Source organism: Salmo salar, chromosome 28 (assembly GCF_965601325.2).
Source record: "Salmo salar chromosome 28, fSalSal1, whole genome shotgun sequence".
In the NCBI taxonomy this organism is placed as follows: Eukaryota; Metazoa; Chordata; class Actinopteri; order Salmoniformes; family Salmonidae; genus Salmo; species Salmo salar.
The window spans coordinates 35,193,479-35,216,195 of NC_138318.1; the positions used below are offsets into that span (position 1 = coordinate 35,193,479).

At 52.6% G+C, this 22,717-nt stretch overlaps 1 protein-coding gene across 1 annotated transcript in view; it reads right to left on the bottom strand.

The window, feature by feature from the left end:
* LOC106589873 (pre-mRNA splicing regulator USH1G-like) overlaps nt 1-22,717 on the bottom strand; it is a 30,896-nt gene continuing 8,179 nt past the window's right edge. The window contains exons 2-5 of the mRNA XM_014180282.3: nt 17,528-17,753; nt 1,737-1,967; nt 1,301-1,462; nt 1-759 (exon numbers count right to left, since the gene is read on the bottom strand). Coding sequence (XP_014035757.2) covers nt 1-759; nt 1,301-1,462; nt 1,737-1,967; nt 17,528-17,753 — 1,378 coding nt within the window. The remainder of the gene's footprint in view (nt 760-1,300; nt 1,463-1,736; nt 1,968-17,527; nt 17,754-22,717) is intronic.

The following is a 22,717-nucleotide window of genomic DNA, read 5'->3' on the forward strand; positions in this document are numbered from 1 at the left end:
TCAGAGCTCAGTGTCCTTGATGCCCTCTGGTTCCTCTAGGGTGTCCAGCCGTCTCTTACAAGCCTTTAGCAGCTTCTTCCTGGGTCCCAGTGGGACGTGTATGGAGGTCAGGTCCTGGTCTGAGCAGAGCAACAGGGCTTCGAGGTCAATCTTCTCCCTCCTGAAGATGGGCATGAACTCCCCCAGGCTCTGGGAGGCCAGAAAAGTCTCCAGGCGTCCGCTCTCAGGCTCCAGCTCCTCGTCCAGGCCCACGTCAGTCTCCTCCCAGGGCAGCTCCTCGTCCAGGCCCACGTCAGCCTCCTCCCAGGGCAGCCCCTGCAGGTTCCTCTCCTGGAGGCTCAGGGCGCTCACGATGCTGTCTATCTTTATTGCATCATCCAGGCTGGGCTGGCGCCGGGGGAGACGGCCACGGAGGCGGACGTTAGGGGCACGGCCCACCGGCTCGGAGCCAGCCACGGAACCCTCGTCCCGGGCTCCAATGCCGAAGAGGCCATCGGAGACGTAGTTCCGTCGGAACACCATGGTTCCAAGACCGGGCCGGGTGAAAAGGGAGTCACGGCCCGAGTCAGTGCTGATCTCGGAATAGGCGGCCTCATGGAGAACCGGGTCGCTGATGGCACGGGAGATGTGGGAGATGGTGTCGGCACGTTCGTTATCATCGTAGTGGTCGTTGTCATGGTAATCGTGGTTGTTGCCGTGGTGAGGGAACATGTCCCGGATGTTGAGGCGCGAGCGGTCCTTAGAGTTGGCGTAAGTGCCCTGTTGAAGGAACATCAATGAAGAGAAATAATTTTAATGGAAATAACCCAGATTACAGCACTAAACCTGTGGGAAATGTAATGGAAATAACCCAGGTTTCAGCACTAAGCCTATGGGAAATGTAATGGAAATAACCCAGGTTTCAGCACTAAGCCTGTGGGAAATGTAATGGAAATAACCCAGGTTTCAGCACTAAGCCTGTGGGAAATGTAATGGATATAACCCAGGTTTCAGCACTAAGCCTGTGGGAAATGTAATGGAAATAACCCAGGTTTCAGCACTAAGCCTATGGGAAATGTAATGGAAATAACCCAGGTTTCAGCACTAAGCCTGTGGGAAATGTAATGGAAATAACCCAGGTTTCAGCACTAAGCCTGTGGGAAATGTAATGGAAATAACCCAGGTTTCAGCACTAAGCCTGTGGGAAATGTAATGGGTTTGGAAGAATAGAGTGCGTTTATTTTCTAAAGTTAACTTTCCATTAGTCAGAACCAACTGTTTTGGATGTTATGTCTTTACATACAGTAGCTACTTGTTGTACCTGCTTGAGGAACATGACGTCCTGGCCAAGCTGAAGGCCAGACAGCGAGCGAACACTCTTCCTCCCATCCTCGTAGATCTTAAAGGTGCCGTCCACCTGTTTCTTCTTCTCTAGCTTCTTGTGAATCTTGGTCCTCCCCTTGGCTGTGGAGTGTACAGTGGCCTGTATAGATTGCAAAGATCGAAACGTGGACTCAGGAGAGGACATTAAACAGGTAATTTACTAAATGTAAAGCAAGACAGAGCTTGACATATGAAAAAGGACAATGATCAATAGCTGAAATTTCTTGAGCTTACTCATAAACTTATTCATCAGGGAACGTAAAACAATATCAAATGATTTACTCAAACTGCCATTGACTATCAAAATAATATGAAATGCATTCATGAGAAATTGACAGTGAAGTAGCAGGGAAGAAATGCTTTTGACCTCTGACCTGTGAGTATGGCATGTTGGAAGTGACAGTGTTGAACTGAGGAAGCTTGCGGCTTAGCGTGCTGCTGCTGTTATAACTAGAGAAACTCATGGCGTCTGAGTTATCCGACGCTATGCCCTCCTTCAGGAACTTTCTCTCCAGCCGCTGGTGGTGTTTCTGCTGCATCTTCACACAGTCCTTTATCCTCCTTTCCGCTGCACGGAATGCTCTGTCTTTCAGCTTGCCCACCAGCTTGTACAAGAAGTAGATCTATTTATTCACTATTTAAATATCACAAATGCACCATTGCAGTTCAGGCTATACAATTTAAACTGTGTATACAAAACATTAGGAACATCTTTCCATGACATAGACTGAGCAGGTGAATCCAGGTTAAAGCTATGATCCCTTATCGATGTCACTTGTTAAATCCACTTCAATCAGTGTAGATGAAGGGGAAGGTGACAGGTTAAAGAAGGATATTTAAACCTTGAGACAGTTGAGACATGGATTGGGTATGTGTGCCATTCAGAGGTTGAATAGGCAAGGCAAAATATTTAAGTGCTTTTGAACGGGGTATGGTAGTAGGCGCCAGGCGCACCAGTTTGAGTTTGCAACTCAATATTAGGAAGTTGTTCCTAATTAATATTATATTTTTTTAACCTTTATTTAACTAGGCAAGTCAGTTAAGAACAAATTCTTATTTACAATGACGGCCTACTAAAAAGCAAAAGGCCTCCCTTATCCCAGACGGGGTGTCAGAAGGTAGGTGTAGCTGGTGCATGAAGTCAGGCGCAGGAGAGCAGAATGAGTGAGCAATGTACTTTACTCAAAATAAAGGCACAAGGTAACAATACACTTGACCAACAATAAACGGTAATCAATTATGCACGGGTGAAAACAGCACCCGTCGAAAACCAGCCATAACCTACCGAATGAACAATGAAACAATCATGCACAAAAACATGGGGGAAACAGAGGGTTAAATACATGAACATGTAATTGGGGAATGAAACCAGGAGTGTAGAAAACAAAGACAAAACAATTGGAAAATGAAAGGTGGATCGGCGATGGCTAGAAGACCAGTGACGTCGACCGCCGAACGCCGCCCGAACAAGGGGAGGGACCGACTTTGGCGGAAGTCGTGACATTTGCTCCAGCAGTGCGCCGACACCGGCCTCGGGGATGACGCGGAGGGCGAGGCGCAGGGCGATCCGGATGGAGACGGTGGAACTCCCGCAGCAACGACGGGTCTAACACGTCCTCCACCGGCACCCAGCATCTCTCCTCCGGACAGTACCCCTCCCACTCCACAAGGTACTGAAGGCCCCTCGCCCGACGCCTCAAATCGAGTATGGATTGAACTGCATACGCCCGGTGTCCAGAGGGGGCGGAGGAACCTCCCGTGCCTCAGACTCCTGGAGTGGACCAGCCACCACCGGCCTGAGGAGAGACACATGGAACGAGGGGTTAATACAGTAATCGGGGGAAAGCTGTAACCTGTAACAAACCTCGTTCAGTCTCCTCAGGACTTTGAATGGCCCCTCAAACCGCAGACCCAGCTTCTGGCAGGGCAGGCGAAGGGGCAGGTTTCGGGTCGGGAGCCAGACCCGGTCCCCCGGTGCGAACACCGGGGCCTCACTGCGGTGGCGATCTGCGCTGGTTTTCTGGTGCCTCACGGCCCGCTGAAGGTGCACATGAGCGGCGTCTCATGTCTCCTCAGCGCGCCTAAACCAGTCGTCCACTGCAGGAGCCTCGATCTGGCTCTGATGCCAAGGCGCCAGAACAGGCTGGTACCTTAGAACGCACTGGAAGTGGGAGAGGTTAGTGGAGGAGTTCTTGGCCATCTCTGCCCAGGGCATGAATGCCGCCCACTCCCCCGGCCTGTCCTGGCAATAAGACCGCAGAAACCTACCCACATCCTGGTTCACTCTCTCCACATGCCCGTTACTCTCGGGGTGAAAACCCAAGGTAAGGCTGACCGAGACCCCCAGACGTTCCATGAACGCCCTCCAGACCCTTGACGTGAACTGGGGACCTCGATCAGATACTATGTCCTCAGGCACCCCCTTGTGCCGGAAGACGTGTATAAACAGGGCCTCCGCAGTCTGTAGGGCCGTAGGGAGACCGGGAAAAGCAAGGAGATGGCAGGGCTTAGAAAACCGATCCACAACGACCAGGATCGTGGTGTTACCCTGTGAGGGAGGAAGATCCGTAAGGAAATCCACCGACAGGTGCGACCACGGCCATTGTGGAACGGGTAAGGGTTGTAACTTCCCTCTGGGCAAGTGCCTAGGGGCCTTGCACTGGGCGCACACCGAGCAGGAGGAAACATAAAGCCTCACATCCTTAGCCAAAGTGGACCACCAATACTTCCCACTAAGACAGTGCACTGTCCGACCGATGCCCGGATGACCAGAGGAGGGTGACGTGTGGACCCAATAGATCAAATGGTCGCGGACAGCAGACGGAACGTACAGACACCCAGCTGGACATTGGAGGGGAATGGGCTCTGTACGTAACGCCGGTCGATGTCCGCGTCCAGCTCCCACACTACCGGTGCCACCAGGCAAGAGGCCGGGAGTATGGGGGTGTGATCCATGGGCCGCTCCTCTGTGTCATACATCCGGGACAGTGCGTCTGCCTTCGTGTTCTGGGAACCTGGTCTGTAGGATAGGGTGAAAACAAAACGGGTAAAAAAAATGGCCCACCTTGCCTGGCGAGGGTTCAGTCTCCTCGCTGCCCGGATGTACTCCAGATTGCGGTGGTCAGTCCAGATGAGAAAAGGGTGTTTAGCCCCCTCAAGCCAATGTCTCCACACCTTCAAGGCCTTGACGACAGCCAACAGCTCCCGGTCCCCCACGTCATAGTTTCACTCCGCCGGGCTGACCTTCTTTGAAAAGAAGGCACGGGGCGGAGCTTTGGTGGCGTACCCGAGCGCTGAGAGTGCACGGCTCCTATCCCAGCCTCGGATGCGTCCACCTCCACTATGAACGCCAAAGAGGGATCCGGATGAGCCAGCATGGGAGCCGAGGTAAACAGAGTCCTCAGGTGACCAAAAGCCCTGTCCGCCTCAGCCAACCACTGCAAATGCACCGGTCCCCCCTTCAGCAGTGAGGTAATGGGAGCCGCTACCTGACCAAAGCCCCGGATAAACCTCCGGTAGTAGTTGGCAAACCCTAGAAACCCGCTGCACTTCCTTTACCGTGGTGGGAGTCGGCCAATTACGCACGGCTGAAATGCGGTCACTCTCTATCTCCACCCCTGAAGTGGAAATGCGGTACCCTAGGAAGGAGACGGACTGTTGGAAGAACAGGCATTTCTCAGCCTTGACGTACAGGTCATGCTCCAACAGTCGACAAAGCACCCTGCTCACCAGGAACACATGCTCAGCGCGTGTAGCGGAGTATATCAGGATGTCATCAATATACACCACTACACCCTGCCCGTGCAGGTCCCCGAAAATCTCATCTACAAAGGCCCGGAAGTCTGATGGAGCATTCATCAACCTGTACGGCATGACGAGGTACTCATTGTGCCCTGAGGTGGTACTGAAAGCCATCTTCCACTCGTCTCTCTCCCGGATACACACCAGGTTGTAAGCGCTCCTGAGATCCAATTTGGTGAAGAAGCGCGCCCCGTGCATTGACTCAATTGCACTGGCTATGAGAGGTAGTGGGTAACTGTACCTATCAGTGATCTGGTTGATACCTCGATAGTCAATACACAGGCACAGACCTCCATCCTTCTTCTTCACAAAAATGAAACTCGAGGAGGCAGGTGAAGTGGAGGGCCGAATGTACCCCTGCCCCAGGGATTTGGAGACATATGTTTCCATAGCCGCCGTCTCCTCCTGTGACAGGGGATACATGCGACTCCTGGGAAGTGCTGCGTCTACCAGGAGATTTATCACACAATCCCCCCGTCGACGGGGTGGTAATTGAGTCGCCCTCTTCTTACAGAAGGCGAGAGCCAAATTGGCATATTCAGAGGGGATGCGCACGGTGGAGACCTGGTCTGGACTTTCCACCGTAGTCGCACCAACGGAAACCCCTAAACACCTCCCCGAGCACTTTCGTGATCACCCCGTGAGAGCCCTCTGTTGCCACAAAATTGTGGGTTCATGACAGGCTAACCAGGGTAGGCCCAGCACCATGGGAAACGCAGGAGAATCAATAAGGAAGAGACTGATTCTCTCCTTGTGACCCTCCTGTGTCACCATGCCCAGTGGAGCGGTGGTCTCCCTAATTAGCCCTGACCCTAATGGTCGACTATCTAGGGCGTGAACAGGGAAGCGCATATCCACTGGAACAATAGGGATCCCTAAACTATGGGCAAATGATCTGTCAATAAAGTTCCCAGCTGCGCCTGAATCTACGAGCGCCTTATGCTGGGAATGCGGGGAAAACTCAGGAAAATTAATATACAAAAACATGTCTGCAACAGAGGGCTCTGGGTGAGCCTGGTGCCGACTCACCTGGCGTGACACGAGAGTGCCCTGCCTGCTGCCTCGACTCCCAGAGGAGCCTCCCCAGCACCAACCGGCAGTGTGCCCTCTGCGGCCACAGATGGTGCATGTACCGGCCCCTCCTCCGGTCGTCCTAAGTGCAGCACCTCCCAGCGGTGGTGCTGGGGGATGGAATCGACAGACCCCGATCTGGACGTCCACGGGTAGCCAGCAGGTTATCCAACTGGATGGACAGGTCCACCAGCTGGTCAAAAGTGAGAGTGGTGTCCCTGCAGGCCAACTCCCAACGGACGTCCTCGCGCAAATTACAACGGTAGTGATCGATTAGGGCCCTGACGTTCCATCCCGCGCCGGCGGCCAGGGTCCGAAAGTCCAAAGCGAACTCCTGTGCACTCCTCGTCCCCTGCCTAAGGTGGACGAGACGTTCACCCGCCGCTCTACCCTCAGGCGGGTGGTCGAAAACTGCCTGGAAGCGGCGGGTGAAATCCTCGAATTGGTCCAACACCTCTTCTCCTTCCCCCCATACGGCATTGGCCCACTCCAGGGCTTTCCCTGGGAGACAGGAGATGAGGGTGGACACGCTCTCACGGCCCGAAGGAGCCGGGTGGACGGTTGCCAGGTAGAGCTCCAGCTGGAGTAGGAACCCCTGACATCCCGCAGCCGTCCCATCATACTCCCTCGGAAGATCGAGCTGAATCCCACTGGGACTGGGTGAAGGAGGGGTGAGTAGTGGTGCCCTTGGTGGTGCTGGTGGAGGCGCTGGAGGAACTCCTCTTCTCTCCCAGCGATCCATAGTTTGCAGGACGCGATCCATGGCGGTGCCGAGATGTTGTAGCATGGCCGCATGCTGCTGGACACGCTCCTCGACCCCTAATACGGGGGTGTCTGCTCCTGCTGACTCCATATGGTTGTGGTGTGTGATTCTGTCAGAAGGTGGGTGTTGCTGGTGCATGAAGTCAGGCGCAGGAGAGCAGAATGAGTGAGCAATGTACTTTACTCAAAATAAAGGCACAAGGTAACAATACACTTGACCAACAATAAACGGTAATCAATTATGCACGGGTGAAAACAGCACCCGTCGAAAACCAGCCATAACCTACCGAATGAACAATGAAACAATCATGCACAAAAACATGGGGGAAACAGAGGGTTAAATACATGAACATGTAATTGGGGAATGAAACCAGGAGTGTAGAAAACAAAGACAAAACAATTGGAAAATGAAAGGTGGATCGGCGATGGCTAGAAGACCAGTGACGTCGACCGCCGAACGCCGCCCGAACAAGGGGAGGGACCGACTTTGGCGGAAGTCGTGACAGTTGCTCCAGCAGTGCGCCGACACCGGCCTCGGGGATGACGCGGAGGGCGAGGCGCAGGGCGATCCGGATGGAGACGGTGGAACTCCCGCAGCAACGACGGGTCTAACACGTCCTCCACCGGCACCCAGCATCTCTCCTCCGGACAGTACCCCTCCCACTCCACAAGGTACTGAAGGCCCCTCGCCCGACGCCTCAAATCGAGTATGGATTGAACTGCATACGCCCGGTGTCCAGAGGGGGCGGAGGAACCTCCCGTGCCTCAGACTCCTGGAGTGGACCAGCCACCACCGGCCTGAGGAGAGACACATGGAACGAGGGGTTAATACAGTAATCGGGGGAAAGCTGTAACCTGTAACAAACCTCGTTCAGTCTCCTCAGGACTTTGAATGGCCCCTCAAACCGCAGACCCAGCTTCTGGCAGGGCAGGCGAAGGGGCAGGTTTCGGGTCGGGAGCCAGACCCGGTCCCCCGGTGCGAACACCGGGGCCTCACTGCGGTGGCGATCTGCGCTGGTTTTCTGGTGCCTCACGGCCCGCTGAAGGTGCACATGAGCGGCGTCTCATGTCTCCTCAGCGCGCCTAAACCAGTCGTCCACTGCAGGAGCCTCGATCTGGCTCTGATGCCAAGGCGCCAGAACAGGCTGGTACCTTAGAACGCACTGGAAGTGGGAGAGGTTAGTGGAGGAGTTCTTGGCCATCTCTGCCCAGGGCATGAATGCCGCCCACTCCCCCGGCCTGTCCTGGCAATAAGACCGCAGAAACCTACCCACATCCTGGTTCACTCTCTCCACATGCCCGTTACTCTCGGGGTGAAAACCCAAGGTAAGGCTGACCGAGACCCCCAGACGTTCCATGAACGCCCTCCAGACCCTTGACGTGAACTGGGGACCTCGATCAGATACTATGTCCTCAGGCACCCCCTTGTGCCGGAAGACGTGTATAAACAGGGCCTCCGCAGTCTGTAGGGCCGTAGGGAGACCGGGAAAAGCAAGGAGATGGCAGGGCTTAGAAAACCGATCCACAACGACCAGGATCGTGGTGTTACCCTGTGAGGGAGGAAGATCCGTAAGGAAATCCACCGACAGGTGCGACCACGGCCATTGTGGAACGGGTAAGGGTTGTAACTTCCCTCTGGGCAAGTGCCTAGGGGCCTTGCACTGGGCGCACACCGAGCAGGAGGAAACATAAAGCCTCACATCCTTAGCCAAAGTGGACCACCAATACTTCCCACTAAGACAGTGCACTGTCCGACCGATGCCCGGATGACCAGAGGAGGGTGACGTGTGGACCCAATAGATCAAATGGTCGCGGACAGCAGACGGAACGTACAGACACCCAGCTGGACATTGGAGGGGAATGGGCTCTGTACGTAACGCCGGTCGATGTCCGCGTCCAGCTCCCACACTACCGGTGCCACCAGGCAAGAGGCCGGGAGTATGGGGGTGTGATCCATGGGCCGCTCCTCTGTGTCATACATCCGGGACAGTGCGTCTGCCTTCGTGTTCTGGGAACCTGGTCTGTAGGATAGGGTGAAAACAAAACGGGTAAAAAAAATGGCCCACCTTGCCTGGCGAGGGTTCAGTCTCCTCGCTGCCCGGATGTACTCCAGATTGCGGTGGTCAGTCCAGATGAGAAAAGGGTGTTTAGCCCCCTCAAGCCAATGTCTCCACACCTTCAAGGCCTTGACGACAGCCAACAGCTCCCGGTCCCCCACGTCATAGTTTCACTCCGCCGGGCTGACCTTCTTTGAAAAGAAGGCACGGGGCGGAGCTTTGGTGGCGTACCCGAGCGCTGAGAGTGCACGGCTCCTATCCCAGCCTCGGATGCGTCCACCTCCACTATGAACGCCAAAGAGGGATCCGGATGAGCCAGCATGGGAGCCGAGGTAAACAGAGTCCTCAGGTGACCAAAAGCCCTGTCCGCCTCAGCCAACCACTGCAAATGCACCGGTCCCCCCTTCAGCAGTGAGGTAATGGGAGCCGCTACCTGACCAAAGCCCCGGATAAACCTCCGGTAGTAGTTGGCAAACCCTAGAAACCCGCTGCACTTCCTTTACCGTGGTGGGAGTCGGCCAATTACGCACGGCTGAAATGCGGTCACTCTCTATCTCCACCCCTGAAGTGGAAATGCGGTACCCTAGGAAGGAGACGGACTGTTGGAAGAACAGGCATTTCTCAGCCTTGACGTACAGGTCATGCTCCAACAGTCGACAAAGCACCCTGCTCACCAGGAACACATGCTCAGCGCGTGTAGCGGAGTATATCAGGATGTCATCAATATACACCACTACACCCTGCCCGTGCAGGTCCCCGAAAATCTCATCTACAAAGGCCCGGAAGTCTGATGGAGCATTCATCAACCTGTACGGCATGACGAGGTACTCATTGTGCCCTGAGGTGGTACTGAAAGCCATCTTCCACTCGTCTCTCTCCCGGATACACACCAGGTTGTAAGCGCTCCTGAGATCCAATTTGGTGAAGAAGCGCGCCCCGTGCATTGACTCAATTGCACTGGCTATGAGAGGTAGTGGGTAACTGTACCTATCAGTGATCTGGTTGATACCTCGATAGTCAATACACAGGCACAGACCTCCATCCTTCTTCTTCACAAAAATGAAACTCGAGGAGGCAGGTGAAGTGGAGGGCCGAATGTACCCCTGCCCCAGGGATTTGGAGACATATGTTTCCATAGCCGCCGTCTCCTCCTGTGACAGGGGATACATGCGACTCCTGGGAAGTGCTGCGTCTACCAGGAGATTTATCACACAATCCCCCCGTCGACGGGGTGGTAATTGAGTCGCCCTCTTCTTACAGAAGGCGAGAGCCAAATTGGCATATTCAGAGGGGATGCGCACGGTGGAGACCTGGTCTGGACTTTCCACCGTAGTCGCACCAACGGAAACCCCTAAACACCTCCCCGAGCACTTTCGTGATCACCCCGTGAGAGCCCTCTGTTGCCACAAAATTGTGGGTTCATGACAGGCTAACCAGGGTAGGCCCAGCACCATGGGAAACGCAGGAGAATCAATAAGGAAGAGACTGATTCTCTCCTTGTGACCCTCCTGTGTCACCATGCCCAGTGGAGCGGTGGTCTCCCTAATTAGCCCTGACCCTAATGGTCGACTATCTAGGGCGTGAACAGGGAAGCGCATATCCACTGGAACAATAGGGATCCCTAAACTATGGGCAAATGATCTGTCAATAAAGTTCCCAGCTGCGCCTGAATCTACGAGCGCCTTATGCTGGGAATGCGGGGAAAACTCAGGAAAATTAATATACAAAAACATGTCTGCAACAGAGGGCTCTGGGTGAGCCTGGTGCCGACTCACCTGGCGTGACACGAGAGTGCCCTGCCTGCTGCCTCGACTCCCAGAGGAGCCTCCCCAGCACCAACCGGCAGTGTGCCCTCTGCGGCCACAGATGGTGCATGTACCGGCCCCTCCTCCGGTCGTCCTAAGTGCAGCACCTCCCAGCGGTGGTGCTGGGGGATGGAATCGACAGACCCCGATCTGGACGTCCACGGGTAGCCAGCAGGTTATCCAACTGGATGGACAGGTCCACCAGCTGGTCAAAAGTGAGAGTGGTGTCCCTGCAGGCCAACTCCCAACGGACGTCCTCGCGCAAATTACAACGGTAGTGATCGATTAGGGCCCTGACGTTCCATCCCGCGCCGGCGGCCAGGGTCCGAAAGTCCAAAGCGAACTCCTGTGCACTCCTCGTCCCCTGCCTAAGGTGGACGAGACGTTCACCCGCCGCTCTACCCTCAGGCGGGTGGTCGAAAACTGCCTGGAAGCGGCGGGTGAAATCCTCGAATTGGTCCAACACCTCTTCTCCTTCCCCCCATACGGCATTGGCCCACTCCAGGGCTTTCCCTGGGAGACAGGAGATGAGGGTGGACACGCTCTCACGGCCCGAAGGAGCCGGGTGGACGGTTGCCAGGTAGAGCTCCAGCTGGAGTAGGAACCCCTGACATCCCGCAGCCGTCCCATCATACTCCCTCGGAAGATCGAGCTGAATCCCACTGGGACTGGGTGAAGGAGGGGTGAGTAGTGGTGCCCTTGGTGGTGCTGGTGGAGGAACTCCTCTTCTCTCCCAGCGATCCATAGTTTGCAGGACGCGATCCATGGCGGTGCCGAGATGTTGTAGCATGGCCGCATGCTGCTGGACACGCTCCTCGACCCCTAATACGGGGGTGTCTGCTCCTGCTGACTCCATATGGTTGTGGTGTGTGATTCTGTCAGAAGGTGGGTGTTGCTGGTGCATGAAGTCAGGCGCAGGAGAGCAGAATGAGTGAGCAATGTACTTTACTCAAAATAAAGGCACAAGGTAACAATACACTTGACCAACAATAAACGGTAATCAATTATGCACGGGTGAAAACAGCACCCGTCGAAAACCAGCCATAACCTACCGAATGAACAATGAAACAATCATGCACAAAAACATGGGGGAAACAGAGGGTTAAATACATGAACATGTAATTGGGGAATGAAACCAGGAGTGTAGAAAACAAAGACAAAACAATTGGAAAATGAAAGGTGGATCGGCGATGGCTAGAAGACCAGTGACGTCGACCGCCGAACGCCGCCCGAACAAGGGGAGGGACCGACTTTGGCGGAAGTCGTGACAGTTGCTCCAGCAGTGCGCCGACACCGGCCTCGGGGATGACGCGGAGGGCGAGGCGCAGGGCGATCCGGATGGAGACGGTGGAACTCCCGCAGCAACGACGGGTCTAACACGTCCTCCACCGGCACCCAGCATCTCTCCTCCGGACAGTACCCCTCCCACTCCACAAGGTACTGAAGGCCCCTCGCCCGACGCCTCAAATCGAGTATGGATTGAACTGCATACGCCCGGTGTCCAGAGGGGGCGGAGGAACCTCCCGTGCCTCAGACTCCTGGAGTGGACCAGCCACCACCGGCCTGAGGAGAGACACATGGAACGAGGGGTTAATACAGTAATCGGGGGAAAGCTGTAACCTGTAACAAACCTCGTTCAGTCTCCTCAGGACTTTGAATGGCCCCTCAAACCGCAGACCCAGCTTCTGGCAGGGCAGGCGAAGGGGCAGGTTTCGGGTCGGGAGCCAGACCCGGTCCCCCGGTGCGAACACCGGGGCCTCACTGCGGTGGCGATCTGCGCTGGTTTTCTGGTGCCTCACGGCCCGCTGAAGGTGCACATGAGCGGCGTCTCATGTCTCCTCAGCGCGCCTAAACCAGTCGTCCACTGCAGGAGCCTCGATCTGGCTCTGATGCCAAGGCGCCAGAACAGGCTGGTACCTTAGAACGCACTGGAAGTGGGAGAGGTTAGTGGAGGAGTTCTTGGCCATCTCTGCCCAGGGCATGAATGCCGCCCACTCCCCCGGCCTGTCCTGGCAATAAGACCGCAGAAACCTACCCACATCCTGGTTCACTCTCTCCACATGCCCGTTACTCTCGGGGTGAAAACCCAAGGTAAGGCTGACCGAGACCCCCAGACGTTCCATGAACGCCCTCCAGACCCTTGACGTGAACTGGGGACCTCGATCAGATACTATGTCCTCAGGCACCCCCTTGTGCCGGAAGACGTGTATAAACAGGGCCTCCGCAGTCTGTAGGGCCGTAGGGAGACCGGGAAAAGCAAGGAGATGGCAGGGCTTAGAAAACCGATCCACAACGACCAGGATCGTGGTGTTACCCTGTGAGGGAGGAAGATCCGTAAGGAAATCCACCGACAGGTGCGACCACGGCCATTGTGGAACGGGTAAGGGTTGTAACTTCCCTCTGGGCAAGTGCCTAGGGGCCTTGCACTGGGCGCACACCGAGCAGGAGGAAACATAAAGCCTCACATCCTTAGCCAAAGTGGACCACCAATACTTCCCACTAAGACAGTGCACTGTCCGACCGATGCCCGGATGACCAGAGGAGGGTGACGTGTGGACCCAATAGATCAAATGGTCGCGGACAGCAGACGGAACGTACAGACACCCAGCTGGACATTGGAGGGGAATGGGCTCTGTACGTAACGCCGGTCGATGTCCGCGTCCAGCTCCCACACTACCGGTGCCACCAGGCAAGAGGCCGGGAGTATGGGGGTGTGATCCATGGGCCGCTCCTCTGTGTCATACATCCGGGACAGTGCGTCTGCCTTCGTGTTCTGGGAACCTGGTCTGTAGGATAGGGTGAAAACAAAACGGGTAAAAAAAATGGCCCACCTTGCCTGGCGAGGGTTCAGTCTCCTCGCTGCCCGGATGTACTCCAGATTGCGGTGGTCAGTCCAGATGAGAAAAGGGTGTTTAGCCCCCTCAAGCCAATGTCTCCACACCTTCAAGGCCTTGACGACAGCCAACAGCTCCCGGTCCCCCACGTCATAGTTTCACTCCGCCGGGCTGACCTTCTTTGAAAAGAAGGCACGGGGCGGAGCTTTGGTGGCGTACCCGAGCGCTGAGAGTGCACGGCTCCTATCCCAGCCTCGGATGCGTCCACCTCCACTATGAACGCCAAAGAGGGATCCGGATGAGCCAGCATGGGAGCCGAGGTAAACAGAGTCCTCAGGTGACCAAAAGCCCTGTCCGCCTCAGCCAACCACTGCAAATGCACCGGTCCCCCCTTCAGCAGTGAGGTAATGGGAGCCGCTACCTGACCAAAGCCCCGGATAAACCTCCGGTAGTAGTTGGCAAACCCTAGAAACCCGCTGCACTTCCTTTACCGTGGTGGGAGTCGGCCAATTACGCACGGCTGAAATGCGGTCACTCTCTATCTCCACCCCTGAAGTGGAAATGCGGTACCCTAGGAAGGAGACGGACTGTTGGAAGAACAGGCATTTCTCAGCCTTGACGTACAGGTCATGCTCCAACAGTCGACAAAGCACCCTGCTCACCAGGAACACATGCTCAGCGCGTGTAGCGGAGTATATCAGGATGTCATCAATATACACCACTACACCCTGCCCGTGCAGGTCCCCGAAAATCTCATCTACAAAGGCCCGGAAGTCTGATGGAGCATTCATCAACCTGTACGGCATGACGAGGTACTCATTGTGCCCTGAGGTGGTACTGAAAGCCATCTTCCACTCGTCTCTCTCCCGGATACACACCAGGTTGTAAGCGCTCCTGAGATCCAATTTGGTGAAGAAGCGCGCCCCGTGCATTGACTCAATTGCACTGGCTATGAGAGGTAGTGGGTAACTGTACCTATCAGTGATCTGGTTGATACCTCGATAGTCAATACACAGGCACAGACCTCCATCCTTCTTCTTCACAAAAATGAAACTCGAGGAGGCAGGTGAAGTGGAGGGCCGAATGTACCCCTGCCCCAGGGATTTGGAGACATATGTTTCCATAGCCGCCGTCTCCTCCTGTGACAGGGGATACATGCGACTCCTGGGAAGTGCTGCGTCTACCAGGAGATTTATCACACAATCCCCCCGTCGACGGGGTGGTAATTGAGTCGCCCTCTTCTTACAGAAGGCGAGAGCCAAATTGGCATATTCAGAGGGGATGCGCACGGTGGAGACCTGGTCTGGACTTTCCACCGTAGTCGCACCAACGGAAACCCCTAAACACCTCCCCGAGCACTTTCGTGATCACCCCGTGAGAGCCCTCTGTTGCCACAAAATTGTGGGTTCATGACAGGCTAACCAGGGTAGGCCCAGCACCATGGGAAACGCAGGAGAATCAATAAGGAAGAGACTGATTCTCTCCTTGTGACTCTCCTGTGTCACCATGCCCAGTGGAGCGGTGGTCTCCCTAATTAGCCCTGACCCTAATGGTCGACTATCTAGGGCGTGAACAGGGAAGCGCATATCCACTGGAACAATAGGGATCCCTAAACTATGGGCAAATGATCTGTCAATAAAGTTCCCAGCTGCGCCTGAATCTACGAGCGCCTTATGCTGGGAATGCGGGGAAAACTCAGGAAAATTAATATACAAAAACATGTCTGCAACAGAGGGCTCTGGGTGAGCCTGGTGCCGACTCACCTGGCGTGACACGAGAGTGCCCTGCCTGCTGCCTCGACTCCCAGAGGAGCCTCCCCAGCACCAACCGGCAGTGTGCCCTCTGCGGCCACAGATGGTGCATGTACCGGCCCCTCCTCCGGTCGTCCTAAGTGCAGCACCTCCCAGCGGTGGTGCTGGGGGATGGAATCGACAGACCCCGATCTGGACGTCCACGGGTAGCCAGCAGGTTATCCAACTGGATGGACAGGTCCACCAGCTGGTCAAAAGTGAGAGTGGTGTCCCTGCAGGCCAACTCCCAACGGACGTCCTCGCGCAAATTACAACGGTAGTGATCGATTAGGGCCCTGACGTTCCATCCCGCGCCGGCGGCCAGGGTCCGAAAGTCCAAAGCGAACTCCTGTGCACTCCTCGTCCCCTGCCTAAGGTGGACGAGACGTTCACCCGCCGCTCTACCCTCAGGCGGGTGGTCGAAAACTGCCTGGAAGCGGCGGGTGAAATCCTCGAATTGGTCCAACACCTCTTCTCCTTCCCCCCATACGGCATTGGCCCACTCCAGGGCTTTCCCTGGGAGACAGGAGATGAGGGTGGACACGCTCTCACGGCCCGAAGGAGCCGGGTGGACGGTTGCCAGGTAGAGCTCCAGCTGGAGTAGGAACCCCTGACATCCCGCAGCCGTCCCATCATACTCCCTCGGAAGATCGAGCTGAATCCCACTGGGACTGGGTGAAGGAGGGGTGAGTAGTGGTGCCCTTGGTGGTGCTGGTGGAGGCGCTGGAGGAACTCCTCTTCTCTCCCAGCGATCCATAGTTTGCAGGACGCGATCCATGGCGGTGCCGAGATGTTGTAGCATGGCCGCATGCTGCTGGACACGCTCCTCGACCCCTAATACGGGGGTGTCTGCTCCTGCTGACTCCATATGGTTGTGGTGTGTGATTCTGTCAGAAGGTGGGTGTTGCTGGTGCATGAAGTCAGGCGCAGGAGAGCAGAATGAGTGAGCAATGTACTTTACTCAAAATAAAGGCACAAGGTAACAATACACTTGACCAACAATAAACGGTAATCAATTACGCACGGGTGAAAACAGCACCCGTCGAAAACTAGCCATAACCTACCGAATGAACAATGAAACAATCATGCACAAAAACATGCGGGAAACAGAGGGTTAAATACATGAACATGTAATTGGGGAATGAAACCAGGTGTGTAGAAAACAAAGACAAAACAAATGGAAAATTAAAGGTGCATCGGCGATGGCCGCCCGAACAAGGAGAGGGACCGACTTCGGCGGAAGTCGTGACACGGGGGCTGGGATTAAAAAAAAAAAATAAAAAAATACAGGACAAAACACACATCACAACAAGAGAGACACCACAACACTACATAAAGAGAGACCTAAGACAACCACACAGCATTGTAGCAACACAACATGGCGGCAGCACAAAATATGGTACAAACATTATTTGGCACAGACAACAGCACAAAGGGCAAACAGGTAGAGAAAACAATACATCACGCGAAGCAGCCACAACTCTCAGTAAGAGTGACCATGATTGAGTCTTTGAATGATGAGATTGAGATAAAACTGTCCAGTTTGAGTGTTTGTTGCAGCTCGTTCCAGTCGCTGGCTGCAGCGAACTGAAAAGAGGAGCAACCCATGGATGTGTGTACTTTGAGGACTTTCGACAGAATGTGACAGGCAGAATGGGTGTATAACAAATATAATTTAAACAATAACTGAAATGTAAATCAAATACAAATATTTTGTTAAAATGGATACAAAGATATTGTTAAAATATATTTTTTACAACCTACTGGTATAAAATTGGTATTTGTATTTTATTAGGATCCCCATTAGCTGTTGCAAAAGCAGCAACTACCTTACCTGGGGTCCACATTAAATATGAAAAATTACGTAATACAGAACATTAATAGACACGAACAGCTCAAGGACAGAACTACATACATTTAAAAAAAGATATGTAGGCTATGCGTGCCAATGGTAATTTAGTAGTCTCAGTAAAGTCTCTTCCTACATTTGATCAGGTCAAAATTGATCAGATGAGTGTTCCTTGTCATTGCTCCTGATACCTCACCTTGGGGTTGAGGACAGACTGCTTGGCGGCGATGGAGTCCAGGTATCGGACACAGTCCATGTGGCTCTTGGTGGCGGCCATGTCGAGGGGCGTGTGGTAGTCATTGTCCAGGCACCACACATTGGCACCGAACGATACCAGGAAGGACAGGCAGCTGTGGTGGCCGTTGGCGGCGGCCAGATGGAGCGGCGTGTTGCCCCAGATATCACACTTGTCAGGGTCACCTCTGGGAGGAGGGAGAGGAGGAGAAGGAACACAAGGATTAAAAAGACACAGTACATAATAAAACTCAGGCCTTTTACCCCTGCTTCAGCATAGGCCATCAATTACAGCTGTTGACAGATACTTTCCTAGATCCAGATTAAGGCTACATCTGGTTAAAAAAATCACGCTCGATTTCCATCCAGGAATAGACTTAATCTGGTTCCGGGAAACTGAGCCATGGTGTGTGTACCTACTGTATGTGTGTGACACCCGATAATGACAGGACAATGACCTGACTTTGACCCGATAATGACATGATAATGGCCTGATAGTGACCTCATAATGTCCTGATCATGACCTGATAGCGACCTGATAATGCCATGAAAATGCTAATGACCTGATAATGTCATGATAATGTCCCAATAATAATATCATAATGACCTGATAGCAACCTGATAATGTCACGATAATGACCTGATAATGCTAATGACCTGATAATGACCTAATAATAACCTCACAATGACCTGATAATGACTGGATAGTGACCTGATAATGATCCAACAATGCTAATGACCTGCTAATGACCTGCTAATGACCTGGTAATGACATGTAAATGACATGATAATGACCTGCTAATGGCCTGATAATGACATGATAATGACCTGATAAGGATTCTGTAAATCAACAGGTTTACAGAACAGAGAAAATGAACCCACCTCTGCTTAGTTATGCCTATATCCTCTTTCACATTACACTAAATTCAGGAAGTAAGATGACCCAATTGGGTGACCTCATGTCATTTTCAGTTCTACGGTACCGCTGACTACCATTTCTACTCTGCTGACTACAGACCATGACTCAGCAACTTAAATAAATACAAAAGTGAAATATATACTCTCAAACAGTGAGGGATGTTTTGATGAAAAGGCGCAACCATTACACAACACAAGGATGTCATGACATGACAGTTATATATCACTTCCTGCTTTGCGTGTCAGAGCCCCTCCCCTTTCCTGTGTTGCCCTCAACCATCCGGCCCAGCGTGGCTGTGGTGTGATTAATAATTGAGGTGGTGCAGGTGAAACATTACAGCGATGTTAACATGTATTATTCAACATATGGACTGAGAATCTTTTCTCTCACAGACACCCAGAGTAGCTGTGACCCCAGAGAGCCACAAGGTCAACACCTGGGCCATGTTCAGTTGCCAAATGTTGTCGAACATTGCAGATAGAAATGCCACGAATAGAGCAGTTGTGATTCATTATTCTACATGTCAGAGAGAGGCATGTTTGTTCTACATAACATATTTCTATCTGAACATTCCAAAATGTTGCGTCCTGATGAACGCTGGCTGTTCTTCATACACTTGACCCTGATTTCTACTTCCTGCATGTCTGTACAAACTGATCAAGGATCAGGTCCCCCGTGTCTATATAATCATATTCATTATGATCTAAAAGGAGTCTAACATTTTCTGACCCCTCCTTGATCAACAATCAAATCAAATTGTATTTGTCACGTGCGCCGAATACAACAGGTGTAGACCTTACTGTGAAATGCTTACTTACAAGCCCATAACCAACAACGCAATTTTTAAGTAAAAAAATAGGTATTAGGTAAACAATAGATAAGCAAAGAAATAAAAAATAAAAAACAGTATAATGACAGTGAAAATAACAATAGCGAGGCTATATACAGGTGGTACCGGTACAGAGTCAATGTGCGGGGGCACCGGTTAGTCGGGCTAATTGAGGTAATATGTACATGTACGTATAGTTAAAGTGACTATGCACAGATGATAAACAGAGAGGAGCAGCAGCGTAAAAGAGGCGTTGTGGGGGGCGGGGGGGGACACACACACAATGTAAATAGTCCATACTAACTTATAGAGCTCCATTTTTATGGAATGGTCTGCCTACCCATGTGAGAGATGCAGACTCGGTCTTAACCTTTAAGTCTTTATTGAAGACTCATCTCTTCAGGAGGTCCTATGATTGAGTGTAGTCTGGCCCAGGAGTGTGAAGGTGAACGGAAAGGCACTGGAGCAACGAACCGCCCTTGCTGTCTCTGCCTGGCCGGTTCCCCTCTCTCCACTGGGATTCTCTGCCTCTAACCCTATTACAGGGGCTGAGTCACTGGCTTACTGGTGCTCTTCCATGCCGTCCCTAGGAGGGGTGCGTCACTTGAGTGGGTTGAGTCACTGACGTGGTCTTCCTGTCTGGGTTGGCGCCCTCCCTTGGGTTGTGCCGTGGAGGAGATCTTTGTGGGCTATACTTGGCCTTGTCTCAGGATGGTAAGTTGGTGGTTGAAGATATCCCTCTAGTGGTGTGGGGGCTGTGCTTTGGCAAAGTGGGTGGGGTTATATCCTGCCTGTTTGGCTCTGTCCAGGGGTATCATCGGATGGGGCCACAGTGTCTCCTGACCCCTCCTGTTTCAGCCTCCAGTATTTATGCTGCATTAGTTTATGTGTCGGGGGCTAGGGTCAGTCTGTTATATCTGGAATATTTCTCCTGTCTTATCCGGTGTCTTGTGTGAATTTAAGTATTCTCTCTCTAATTCTCTCTTTCTCTCTTTCTTTCTTTCTCTCTCTCGGAGGACCTGAGCCCTAGGACCATGCCTCAGGACTACCTGGCATGATGACTCCTTTCTGTACCCAGTCCACCTGGCCGTGCTGCTGCTCCAGTTTCAACTGTTCTGCCTGTGGCTATGGAACCCTGACCTGTTCACCGGACGTGCTACCTGTCCCAGACCTGCTGTTTTCAACTCTCTAGAGACAGCAGGAGCAGTAGAGATACTCTCAATGATCGGCTATGAAAAGCCAACTGACATTTACTCCTGAGGTGCTGACCTGTGGCACCCTCGACAACTACTGTGATTATTATTATTTGACCATGTTGGTCATTTATGAACATTTGAACATCTTGGCCATGTTCTGTTATAATCTCCACCCGGCACAGCCAGAAGAGGACTGGCCACCCCTCATAGCCTGGTTCCTCTCATGGTTTCTTCCTAGGTTTTGGCCTTTCTAGGGAGTTTTTCCTAGCCACCGTGCTTCTACACCTGCTTTGCTTGCTGTTTGGGGTTTAGGGCTGGGTTCCTGTACAGCACTTTGAGATATCAGCTGATGTAAGAAGGGCTATATTAATACCTTTGATTTGATTTGACTGTCAACGAGGACAGCCAAGAGATCTGACTGTCAACAGGACAGCCACGAGATCTATCAACAGGACAGCCAAGAGATTTGGACTATCAACAGGACAGCCAAGAGATCTGACTATCAACAGGACAGCCAAGAGATCTGACTATCAACAGGACAGCCACGAGATCTGACTGTCAACAGGACAGCCAAGAGATCTGACTATCAACAGGACAGCCAAGAGATCTGACTATCAACAGGACAGCCAAGAGATCTATCAACAGGACAGCCAAGAGATCTGACTATCAACAGGACAGCCGAGAGATCTGACTATCAACAGGACAGCCAAGAGATCTGACTATCAACAGGACAGCCAAGAGATCTGACTATCAACAGGACAGCCAAGAGATCTGACTATCAACGGGACAGCCAAGAGATCTGACTATCAACGGGACAGCCAAGAGATCTGACTCAACAGTAAGCCAACCCTACTGCCCTACAATGTAGGGTTAAAGTTAAAGACCAAAACAACTGGAGTTGATACGTAATTAAAACAGAGCCTCAGCACTTTCTTGTTTTCATGTATCATTTATTTGAAAATAGGCTACAGCTTCTGATTTCTAAATATGTTTGCTCAATCTCTGACAGAAAATAATAATAGGACACTTGTATGAAATATGTTCCCCAATCAGAGCATCTCCATTAAGTGCCATTTAGTCCAAGATTATGTCTAATATTCTGGTTCTGGGAAGCCACCCTGACCTATATGTTCAGCCACATTCTTTTCCTAGTACCTTTTAGATACGACATAGAAAGAGGCCTGTATAACGCAGAGAAGACGTAGGAGCAGATCAGCATTGCTAAGTTCCAGTAGTATGTAAGCTCCTTTAATCTTCTACCAGGCCTTCTGATATCCACCACAGCTTTGGGCCTGTCCATCCTTAGCTCAGCCACCATCAGCCTGGGCCTGTCCATCCTTAGCTCAGCCACCACCAGCCTGGGCCTGTCCATCCTTAGCTCAGCCACCACCAGTCTGGGCCTGTCCATCCTTAGCTCAGCCACCACCAGCCTGGGCCTGTCCATCCTTAGCTCAGCCACCACCAGCCTGGGCCTGTCCATCTTTATCTTAGCCACCACCAGCTTGGGCCTTTGCTGCAGCATCAATGCCCCTGTGAGTGTTGTTAGAGGATCTGTCTGTCCTATTAGTCCTATCCCTCACCCTGACCTTTCCTCTACAGCCAAAATCTACGCTGTTAATATCTATTTTACACATCTGACACTGCCACTTCTTTCAGGCATCAATATCTACTGCTCTCTCCACACTTAATTACCATCATGCCTTATAAACCTGTCACTAAGGTCTTGACATATCCCTGGAGTATTGACCCTACCCTTCTCCTCTCTTCTCCCCCCTACCCTCCTCTGATCTCCCCCTACCTTCCTCTTGTCCTTTATCTCTCTCTACCCTCCTCTTCTGCCCTCTCTCGCTCTCTGTACCCTCCCTCTCTACCCTCCTCTCCCTCCTCTCTTCTACTCCGGTTCTCCTGGGTGCTGTCTCCACCATAGTGGGTTGTCAAAAGGCTCTCTAAATAGTGTGTTATAGCCCTTCCATCCACACCTGCTTCTAGAGGCTCTTAAACCTTCAACAAAAGAGAGGTCTTTTTACCTATACTGTCTGTACACATGCACAAAGGAGCTTCGGTAGCTGAAAGAGTAGCTGACTTATCAGACGATAATATAGCCTTACTCCTAAATCCCGCGTTTCTCTTGTTCCCATTGTAAATCAGAAAGCACCATTGCTAGACTGCTGAGGGTGTATTGTGACCGTATAGGACCTTCTGACTAGG